General features: G+C 45.2%; 1 protein-coding gene across 3 annotated transcripts in view; it reads left to right on the plus strand.

Moving 5' to 3' along the window:
• elp3 (elongator acetyltransferase complex subunit 3) overlaps positions 1-12,092 on the plus strand; it is a 210,368-nt gene that overhangs the window by 107,884 nt on the left and 90,392 nt on the right. For all 3 annotated transcript variants that reach the window (XM_070884784.1, XM_070884782.1, XM_070884783.1), the window contains exon 7: positions 3,591-3,745. In XM_070884784.1, the coding sequence (XP_070740885.1) occupies positions 3,591-3,745 (155 nt within the window). The remainder of the gene's footprint in view (positions 1-3,590; positions 3,746-12,092) is intronic.

Genomic DNA, 12,092 nt, shown 5'->3' on the forward strand with positions numbered 1-12,092 from the left:
AAACCAGAAATTAGGGATGCGTGCAATAAAGGTACAGCAGTTATCATGGGCGACTTAAATCTACATATTGATTGGGCTAACCAAACTGGTAGCAATGCGGTGGAGGAGGATTTCCTGGAGTGTATTAGGGATGGTTTTCTCGACCAATATGTCTAGGAACCAACTAGAGGGCTGGCCATCCTAGACTGGGTGATGTGAAATGAGAAATGACTAATTAGCAATCTTGTTGTGCGAGGCCCCCTGGGGAAAAGTGACCATAATATGGTAGAATTCTTTATTAAGATGGAGAGTGACACAGTTAATTCAGAGACTAGGTCCTGAACTTAAGGAAAGGTAACTTCGATGGTATGAGACGTGAATTGGCTAGAATAGACTGGCAAAGGATACTTAAAGAGTTGACGGTGGATAGACAATGGCAAACATTTAAAGATCACATGGATGAACTTCAACAATTGTATATCCCTGTCTGAAGTAAAAATAAAACGGGGAAGGTGGCTCAACCGTGGCTAACAAGGGAAATTAAGGATATTGTTAAATCCAAGGAAAATTAAGGATATTGTTAAATCCAAGGAAGTGGCATATACATTGGCCAGAAAAAGCAGCAAACCTGAGGACTGGGAGAATTTTATAATACAGCAGAGGAGAACAAAGGGTTTAATTAGGAGGGAGAAATAGAGTATGAGAGGAAGCTTGCTGGGAACATAAAAACTGACTGCAAAAGCTTCTATAGATATGTGAAGAGAAAAAGATTAGTGAAGACAAACGCAGGTCCCTTGCAGTCAGATTCAGGTGAATTTATAATGGGGAACAAAGAAATGGCGGACCAGTTAAACAAATACTTGGGTTCTGTCTTCACGGAGGATGACACAAATAACCTTCCGGAAATACTAGGGGACCGAGGGTCTAGTGAGAAGGAGGAACTGAAGGAAATCCTTATTCGGCAGGAAATTGTGTTAGGGAAATTGATGGGATTGAAGGCTGATAAATCCCCGGGGCCTGATAGTCTGCAACCCAGAGCACTTAAAGAAGTAGCCCTAGAAATAGTGGATGCATTGGCGATCATTTTCCAACAGTCTTATCGACTCTGGTCGGTTCCTATGGACCGGAGGGTAGCTGATGTAACACCACTTTTTAAGAAAGGAGGGAGAGAAAACGGGTAATTATAGACCGGTGAGCCTGACATCAGTGGTGGGGAAAATGTTGGAATCAATTATTAGAGATGAAATAGGAGAACATTTGGAAAGCACTGATGGGATCGGTCCAAGTCAGTATGGATTTATGAAAGGGAAATCATGCTTGACAAATCTTCTAGAATTTTTTGAGGATGGTAGAGTGGACAAGGGAGAATCAGTGGATGTAGTGTATTTGGACTTTCAAAAGGCTTTTGACAAGGTCCCAAACACGAGATTGGTTTCCAAAATTAAAGCACATGGTATTGGGGGTAATGTACTGACGTGGATAGAGAACTGGTTGGCAGATAGGAAGCAGACAGTCGGGATAAACGGGTCCTTTTCAGAATGTTAGGCAGTGACTCATGGGGTGCCGTAGGGCTCAGTGCTGGGACCCCAGCTATTTACAATATACATTAATGATTTGGATGAGGGAATTGAGTGTAATATCTCCAAGTTTGTAGATGACACTAAGCTGGGTGGCGGTGTGAGCTGTGAGGAGGATGCTAAGAGGCTGCAGGGTGACTTGGACAGGTTAGGTGAGTGAGCAAACGAGTGGCAGATGCAGTATAATGTGGATAAATATGAGGTTATCCACTTTGCAGGCAAAAACACGAAGGCAGAATATTATCTGAATGGCAGCAAATTAGGAAAAGGGGAGGTGCAATGAGACCTGGGTGTCATGGTACATCAGTCATTGAAAGTTGGCATGCAGGTACAGCAGGTGGTGAAGAAGGCAAATGGTATGTTGGCCTTCATAGCTAGGGGATTTGAGTATAGGAGCAGGGAGGTCTTACTGCAGTTGCAGAGGGCCTTAATGAGGCCTCACCTGAAATAGTGTGTTCAGTTTTGGTCTCCTAATCTGAGGAAGAACATTTTTGCTATTGAGGGGGTGCAGTGAAGGTTCACCAGACTGATTCCCGGGATGGCTGGACTGACAGAAGAGGAGACACTGGATTGACTGGGCCTTTATTCACTCGAGTTTAGAAGGATGAGAGGGGATCTCATAGAAACATATAAAATTCTGATGGGAGTGGACAGGTTAGATGCAGGAAGAATGTTCCCGATGTTGGGGAAGTCCAGAACCAGGGGACATAGTCTAAGGATAAGGGGTGTAAGCCATTTAGGACTGAGATGAGGAGAAACTTCTTCACTCAGAGAGTTGTTAACCTGTGGAATTCCCTACCGCAGAGAGTTGTTGATGCAAGTTCGTTGGATATATTCAAGAGGGAATTAGATATGGTCCTTACGGCTAAAGGGATTGAGGGGTATGGAGAGAAAGCATGAAAGGGGTACTGAGGTGAATGATCAGCCATGATCTTATTGAATGGTGGTGCAGGCTCGAAGGGCCGAAAGGCCTACTGCACCTATTTTCTATGTTACTATGCGTCGCAGAGCAGGTAAAGGAGTAGTATCTGGGACTTTGGACCCATGAGCCTTATTTGATGTCACATTTCGATATGAGAGATATGTTTTTTCACTGCTGTGCTTTTTAATGGTAAGATATATTTAAAAAACAAATCCAATCTTCAGAGGGAGAGCTGCTGGTATTGTGGGGAGGTGGCCGGACATGACGAGATCAAGCAGAGTAGCAGTCCTTTCCCACCTGGGTGCTCTCCTACCTTCCCCCAGGCCCCCTCTTCCCCCGGGCCACAAGAACATAAGAAATAGGAGCAGGAGTTGGCTACCTGGTCCCTCGAGCCTGCTCCGCCATTCAATAAGATCATGGCTGATCTGATCATGGACTCAGCTCCACCTCCCTATCCTCTCCTCATAACCCCTTATCGCTCAAAAATCTGTTTTCCCTGCCTCAAATATATTCAATAACCTTTTCCGAACAGCTGCCAATGCAAGTATATCCTTCCTTAAATGCGGGGACCAAAACTGTACTCAGTACTCCAGGTGTGGCCTCACCAATACCCTGTACAGTTGTAGCAGGACTTCTCTGCTTCTCTCCATCCCCCTTGCAATAAAGGCCAACATTCCATTGACCTTCCTGATTATTTGCAGTACCTGTATTCTCACTTTTTGTGTCCCTCCCCCCTCTTCTCTTCCCCTCTCTCCCCGGACACCCCTCTTCTCTCTCTCTCTCTCTCTCTCTCTTCCCCGCCCCCCCCTCTCCCCCACCCCGGCCTCCTCTTCTCTCTCTTCCCCCCCCCCCCCCCCCCCCCCACAGTGCCATCTGTCTTGATCAGGAGCCTGAAGGACTCGGATCAAAAGTGATACAGGTTTGATGGGGTAAGGGGGTTGTTCAGGTGTAATGAGGAACTGTGTGACAGGGAAGTGTTAGAGGAAGTAAGTGATATTTACAGTGAGTGTAGCGTACGGAAGACTTTTAGTACCGTGATTGCACAGATAGTGAGGCTGTTTGGTTCATTTGACATTTACCCCATCCCCTTTTCCTCTGCATCTCTCATTTAGCTGAAACAATTGGGACACACCGTGGACAAGGTTGAGTTCATTGTGATGGGTGGGACGTTCATGGCGCTGCAGGAGGAATATAGAGATTACTTCATCCGTAACTTGCATGATGCCCTCTCTGGGCACACCTCCAACAGCGTGGCAGAGGCTGTCAAGTAAGTAATTGTGGTTTGAAGAGTTTTGGTGAGCTGATGGAATGTAAAACCTCCGTCCCGGAGTTCGACGCCGTGATGGATCTGTGTCGCTGGGGCCTGTTGTTATAACAGGATCCGCTGGGAGCATCACTCCCAACACAGTCTTTCTCATGCGCTGTCCGTTCATATAAACCTCCCCCTGCCTCTCAAACACACTGACACTTTCCCCGCAGTGACCACTCTTTACCAGCAGAGGGAAACCCACCTTCACGTTTGTGCATCTTTTGCAGATCCTCAACGGTTCACCAACTTTTTCAGGGAAGACCCAGTAATACAATCTCACAGCTGCTCGCATCCGACTAGCTATGGAGTGCCTCAGTTGTAAGTCTGCAGAGAGTGGGCTCTGCAAGGCTTACACTGTGGCCATCTCACTCCTTCATTTTCTTTCTTTCTCTCTCTTTCTCTGTCTTTCTCTTTTCTATCTTTTTGCTCCCTTTCTCTATCTCTCTTTCTCCCTTTCTGTCTTTCTCTCTGTCTCGTTAGCTCTCTAACCTCACTTTCTCCCTTTCTCTCATAAGAGCAGAAGAATTAGGAGCAGCGTCAGCCACGTGGCCCCTCGAGCCTGCTCCACCATTCAATAAGATCATGGCTGATCTTCTACCTCCACTTTCCTGCACTGTCCCCATATTCCTTCATTCCCTTAATATCCAAAAATCTATTGATCTCTGTCTTGAATATACTCAAAGACTGAGCCTCCACAGCCCTCGGGTAGAGAATTCCAAAGATTCACCACCTGCTGAGTGAAGAAGTTTCTCCTCATCTCAGCCCTAAATGATCAACCCCTTATTCTGAGACTCTGGCCCTTGGTTCTAGACTCCCTAGCCAGGGGAAACATCCTCCCTGCATCTACCCTGTCAAGCCCTGTAAGAATTTTGTATGTTTTAATGGGATGACACTTCATTCTTCTAAACTTGAGAATATAGGCCTAGCCTAGTCAATGTCTCTTCATAGGACCTCCCCCACCAATCCCAGGAATCAGTCTAGTGAACCTTTGTTGCACTCTATGGTAAGTATATCCTTCCTTTGGCAAGGAGATCAAAACTGTACACAATACTCCAGGTGTGGTGTCACCAGGGCCCCATATAATTGCAGTAAGACATCTTTACTCTTGTACTCAAATCCTGGTGTAATAAATATACCATTTGCTTTCTTAATTGCTTGCTGTACCTGCATGTTAACTTTGTCATTTGTGTACAGGGACAGCCAGGTCCCTCTGAACACCAATATTTCCCAATCTCTCACCATTTAAAAAATACTCTGCTTTTCTATTTTTCCTACCAAAGTGGATAACTTCACATTTCTCCACATTATATTCCATTTGCCATGTTCTTGCACACTCACTCAGCCTGTCTCTATCCCCTTGAAGCCTCTTTGCATCCTCCTCACAACTTACATTCCCACCTTGCTTTGTATCATCAGCAAACTTGGATATATGACATTTGGTCCCCTCATCTAAATCATTGATATAGATTGTGACTAGCTGAGGCCCAAACACTGATCCTTGCGGTACCCCACTAGTTACAGCCTGTTAACCCCAAAAATACCCGTTTATTCCTGCTCTCTGTTTTCTGTCCATTAACCAATCCTCAATCCATGCTAGTATATTAGCCCCCAATCCCATGAGCCCTAATTTTGTTCAATAATCTCTTGTGTGGCACCTTATCGAATGCCTTCTGAAAATCCAAATCCACCACATCCACTGTTTCTCCTTTATCTATTCTGCTAGTTGCAACCTCAAAAAACTCGTCAAAGAGATTCGTCAAACATGATTTCCCTTTCATAAATCTGTGTTGGCTTTACCCAACCCTATTATTATTTTCTTAGTGCCCTGTTACCACTTCCTTAATAATAGATTCCAGCATTTTCCCTACTACTGATGTCAGACTAACTGGTCTGTAGTTCCCCGTTTTCTCTCTCCCTCTTTTCTTAAATAGCGAGGTTACATTAGCTACATTCCAATCTGCGGGAACCATTCTAGAATCTATGGAATTTTGGAAGATGTCAACCAATGCATCCACTATTCCTATAACCACCTCTTTCAAAACCCTAGGATGTAGGCCATGAGGTCCAGGGGATTTATCAGCTTTCAGTCCCATTAATTTCTTTGCTACTATTTTTTTTGCTAATACTAATCTTTCAGTTCCTCAATCTCGCTAGATCCACTATTTCTGGGAGTTTTTTTGCGACGTCTTCTGTGAAGACAGACACACAAAATATTTGTTTAATCTCGCTAACATTTCTCCTATCTCAGCCTGTAAGGGATCTACATTTTCTTTTGCTTATCCACTCCTTTTTACATACCTATAGAAGCTTTTACAGTCTGTTTTTATGTGTCTCGCTAGTTTACTCTCATTCTATTTTCCTTTTCTTTATCAATTTCTTGGTCCTCCTTTGCTGAATTCTAAAATCCTCCCAATCCTCAGGCTTACTGCTCTTTATGACAACATTATAAGCCTCTTCCTTTGATCTAATACTATCTTTAACTTATCTTGTTAGCCACGGTTGGACCACTTTTCCTGTGGAGTTTGTGTGCCTATAAAGGAATGTATATTGTAAATTATGTATTCTTTAAATTGCTTGTCTGCCGTCATACCTTTTTCTGTAGTTGCCCAATCAACTTAGCCAGCTCTCCTCTCATACTTACGTAGTTCGCTTTGTTTAGATTTAAGACCCTAGTTTCAGATTTAAACTTGATAGAATTTTATATCATATGATCACTCCTCCCTAAGAGCCCCTTTACTACAAGGTTATTAATTAACCCTTTCTCATTGCACAATACTAATCTAAAATAGCTTGTTCCCTAGTTGGTTCCTCAACATACTGATCTAGAAAACTATCTTGTATACATTCCATGAATTCATCACCACAATATTACTGCAAATTTGGTTTGTCCGATCTATATGTAGATTAAAGTCCCCCATGTTACTGTATTACCCTTGTTACATGCACCTCTAATTTCCTCATTTATACTGTGCCCTACACTACCACTACTGTTTGGGGGCCTATAAACAACTCCCACCAATTTTCTGCCTCTTGTTGTTTCTTAGCTCCACCCAAACTGATTTTACAAGCCAAGATCCTTTCTCTCTACTGTCTTTATTCCATCCTGTATTATCAGGGCTACCTCTCCTCCTTTTCCATTTTGCCTATCTCTTCTAAAAGTTAAGGCTCTTGGAATATTTATTTCCCAACCTTAGTCACTTTGCAACCACGTCTCCATAATGGCTGTTAGATCAAACCTATTAATTTCTATCTATTATTCATCGTACATTCAGATATAGTGCCTTTAGCTTTTACTTTTTTCTATTTCTCCCTGGTGTCAGCTTAGTCACTGACCTCTCTATCCCTTCCTGACCCACTGCTTATTTTTACCCAACACTCTGCTCTGCTCGAGAGCCTTGACATTTCTCGTGCTGCTTTTAAATTTGCTCTTTCCTGAATCCTCCTCCCCCCCCCCCTTGCCCCTCATTAGTTTAAAGCCCTGTCTACTGCCCGAGTTATTCGATTCAGCAGGTCATTGGTTCCAGCCGAACCCAACAGAATAACTCCCTCTTTCCCCAGTACTGGTGCCAGAGCCCCGTGAAGCAAAACTCCTGTCTCCCATACCACTCTTTGAGCCATACATTAAACCTTCTAATCTGCTTATCCCTATGCCAATTGGCACGTGGCTCAGGTAACAATACAGAGATTATTACATTTTGAGGTTCTGCTTTTTAATTTGGACCCCAACTTCTCAAACTCTCTCAGCGGAACCTCATTCCTAGTTTTACCTATGTTGTTGGTTCCTACGTGGACCACGACAATTGGATCCTCCCCTTCCCATTCCAAGTTCTTCTTCAGCCGCTAGATGTCGCCTTTAACCCTGGCACTGGGCAAGCAACAAATCTTCGGAACTCCTGGTCGCGGCTGCAGAGAACTGTTTCTATCCCTCTGACTATACTGTCCCCTGCCACAACTACATCCCTTTCATTCCCTCCATTTGAAGAGCCTCCTGCACCATAGAAACATAGAAAATTGGAGCAGGAGTAGGCCATTCAGCCCTTTGAGCCTGCACCGCCATTCGGCCCTTTGAGCCTGCACCGCCATTCGGCCCTTTGAGCCTGCACCGCCATTCGGCCCTTTGAGCCTGCACCGCCATTCGGCCCTTTGAGCCTGCACCGCCATTCGGCCCTTTGAGCCTGCACCGCCATTCGGCCCTTTGAGCCTGCACCGCCATTCGGCCCTTTGAGCCTGCACCGCCATTCGGCCCTTTGAGCCTGCACCGCCATTCGGCCCTTTGAGCCTGCACCGCCATTCGGCCCTTTGAGCCTGCACCGCCATTCGGCCCTTTGAGCCTGCACCGCCATTCGGCCCTTTGAGCCTGCACCGCCATTCGGCCCTTTGAGCCTGCACCGCCATTCGGCCCTTTGAGCCTGCACCGCCATTCGGCCCTTTGAGCCTGCACCGCCATTCGGCCCTTTGAGCCTGCACCGCCATTCGGCCCTTTGAGCCTGCACCGCCATTCGGCCCTTTGAGCCTGCACCGCCATTCGGCCCTTTGAGCCTGCACCGCCATTCGGCCCTTTGAGCCTGCACCGCCATTCGGCCCTTTGAGCCTGCACCGCCATTCGGCCCTTTGAGCCTGCACCGCCATTCGGCCCTTTGAGCCTGCACCGCCATTCGGCCCTTTGAGCCTGCACCGCCATTCGGCCCTTTGAGCCTGCACCGCCATTCGGCCCTTCGAGCCTGCAGCACCATTCGGCCCTTCGAGCCTGCACCACCATTCAATATGATCATGACTGACCATGCAACTTCAGTACCCCATTCCTGCTTTCTCTCCATACGCCTTGATCCCTTTAGCTGTAAGGGCCACATCTAACTCCCTTTTGAATATATCTAACGAACTGGCCTGAACAACTTTCTGGGGTCGAGAATTCCACAGATTCACAATTCTCTGAGTGAAGAAGTTTCTCCTCATCTCGGACCTAAATGGCTTACCCCTTATCCTTAGAGTGTGACCCCTGATTCTGGACTTCCCCAACATTGGGAACATTCTTCCTGCATCTAACCTGTCCAATCCCATCAGAATTTTATGTTTCTATGACATCCCCTCTTATTCGTCCAAATTCCAATGAATATAAGCCTAGTCGATCCAGTCTTTCTTCATATGTCAGTGCTGCCATCCTGGGAATCAGTCTGGTAAACCTTTGCTGCACTCCCTCAATAACAAAAATGTCCTTCCTCAGATTAGGAAACCAAAACTGTACACAATATTCAAGGTGTGGCCTCACCAAGGCCCTGTACAACTGCAGTAAGACCTCCCTGCTCGTATACTCAAATCCCCAAGCTATGAAGGCCAACATGCCATTTGCCGCCTTCACCGCCTTCTGTACCTGCATGCCAACTTTCAATGACTGATGTACCATGACACCCAGGTCTCGTTGCACCTCCCCTTTTCCTAGTCTGCCATAATTCAGATAATATTCTGCCTTCCTGTTTTTGCCACCAAAGTGAATAACCTCACATTTATTTACATTATACTGCATCTGCCATGCATTTGCCCACTCACCTAACCTGTCCAAGTCACCCTGCAGTCTCTTAGCATCCTCCTCATAGCTCACACTACCACCCAGCTTAGTGTCATCTGCAAACTTGCAGATATTACATTCAATTCTTTCATCTAAATCATTAATGTATATTGTAAATAGCTGGGGTCCCAGCACTGAACCTTGCGGTACCCCACTAGTCACTGCCTGCCATTCTGAAAAGGACCCGTTTATTCCTACTCATTGCTTCCTGTCTGCCAACCAGTTCTCTATCCACGTTAGTACATTACCCCAAATACCACGTGCTTTAATTTTGCACACTAATCTCTTGTGTGGGACCTTGTCAAAAGCCTTTTGAAAGACGAAATACACCATATCCACTGGTTCTCCCTTGTCCGCTCTACTAGTTACATCCTCAAAAAATTCTAGAAGATTTGTCAAGTATGATTTCTCTTTCATAAATCCATGCTGACTTGGACCGATCCTGTCACTGCTTTCGAAATGCGCTGCTATAACATCTTTAATGATTAATTCCAACATTTTCCCCACTACCGATGTCAGGCTAACTGGTCTATAATTCCCTGATTTGTGTCTCCCTCCTTTTTTAAAAAGTGGGGTTACATTAGCTATCCTCCAATCCATAGGAACTGATCTAGAGTCTATAGAATGTTGGAAAATGACCACCAATGCATCCACTATTTCTAGGGCCACTTCCTTATGTACTCTGGGATGCAGACTATCAGGCCCTGGGAATTTATTGGTCTTCAATTCCATCAATTTCCCTAACACAATTTCCTGACTAATAAGGATTTCCTTCAGTTCCTCCTTCTCGCTAGACCCTCGGTCCCGTATTATTTTTGGAAGCTTATTCGTGTCTTCCTGAGAGAAGACAGAACCAAAGTATTTGTTCAGTTGGTCTGCCATTTCTTGGTTCCCCATTATAAATTCGGCTGATTCTGACTACAAGGGATCTACATTTGTCTTCACTAATCTTTTTCTCTTCCCATATCTATAGAAGCTTTTGCAATCAGTTTTTATGTTCACTGCAAGCTTACTCTCATACTCTTTTCCCCCTCCTAATTCAACCCTTAGTCCTCCTCTGCTGAATTCTAAATTTCTCCCAGTCTTCAGGTTTGCTGCTTTTTCTGGCCAATTTATATGCCTCTTCCTTGGATTTAACATTATCCCTAATTTCCCTTGTTAGCCACGGTTGAGCCACCTTCCCCGTTTTATTTTTATGCCAGACAGGGATGTACAATTGTTGAAGTTCATCCATGTGATCTTTAAATGTCTGCCATTGCCTATCTACCGTCAACCCTTTAAGTATCATTCTCCAGTCTATCCTAGCCATTTCACGTCTCATACCATCGAAGTTACCTTTCTTTAAGTTCAGGCCCTTAGTCTCTGAATAACTCCATCTTAATGAAGAATTCTACCATATTATGGTCACTCTTCCCCAAGGGGCCTCGCAAAACAAGATTGCTAATTAATCCTCTCTCATTACACAACACCCAGTCTAGGATGGCCAGCTCTCTAGTTGGTTCCTCGACATATTAGTCTAGAAAACCATCCCTTATACACTCCAGGAAATCCTCCTCCACCGTATTGCTACCAGTTTGGTTCGCCCAATCTATAGGAAATTAAAATTACCCATGATAACTGCTGTAGCTTTATTGCACGCATCCCTAATTTCCTGTTTGATGCCATCCCCAACCTCACTGCAATGTTTGGTGGTCTGTACACAACTCCCACGAGTGTTTTCTGCTCTTTGGTGTTCAGCAACTCTACCCATATAGAAACCACATCATCCAAGCTAATGTCCTTGCTTACTATTGCGTTAATCTCCTCTTTAACCAGCAACGCTACCCCATCTCCTTTTCCTTTCTGTCTATCCTTCCTGAATATTGAATACCTCCTGGATGTTGAGTTCCCAGCCTTGGTCACCCTGGAGCCATGTCTCCGTAATCCCAATTACATCATATGCCTTAACAGCTATCTGTGCGGTTAATTCATCCACCTTATTAGGACTTCTCCTCGCATTGAGACACAGAACCTTCAGGCTTGTTTTTATAACACTTTGTACCATAGTCAGCTTGTCAATCAATCCTGCAGGTTTTCTCTCATCCACACAGGCAGCAAAAACCTCATACCGTTGGATAAGGACAAATGCCGAGGCTCCTCCAGCATTACACCTGGGCTGCCTGAGTTGCAGTCCCCCCTCCTGTTCCTGACCACTAACCGGATCTGTGCCACTACCTAACCTAAGAGGTGTGACTGCCTCCTGGATCAAAGTGTCCAGGAACCTCTCCCCCCCCCCCCCCCCCCCCCCCTCCCTGATGCCCCGCAATGTCTACACCTCAGACTCCAGCTCAACAACGCTGAGATGAAGTTCAAGATGCAGGTACTTACTGCAAACGTGATTGTCCAGGATCACAATGCTCTCCACACACTCCACATGCTGCAGTTGTGGCACACCATGTGCACTGCCATCCCTATATGACCTTGTTATATTTATATAGGATTACATACGATGTACGGCACGGAAACCAGCCATTCGGCCCAACCAGTCTATGCCGGCGTTTATGCTCCTCTCGAGCCTCCTCCCATCTTTCCTCTTCTAAATCTATCCACATAACCTTCTATTCCCTTCTTCATGTGCTTGTCTAGCCTCTCCTTAAATGTATCTATTATTTGCTTCAACCATTCCCTGTGGTAGCAAGTTCCACATTCTCACCACTCTTTTTTGGTAAAGAATTTTTTTCTGACTTCCCTATTGGATTTCTT

This window comes from Pristiophorus japonicus, chromosome 7 (assembly GCF_044704955.1).
Source record: "Pristiophorus japonicus isolate sPriJap1 chromosome 7, sPriJap1.hap1, whole genome shotgun sequence".
Lineage (NCBI taxonomy): Eukaryota > Metazoa > Chordata > Chondrichthyes > Pristiophoridae > Pristiophorus > Pristiophorus japonicus.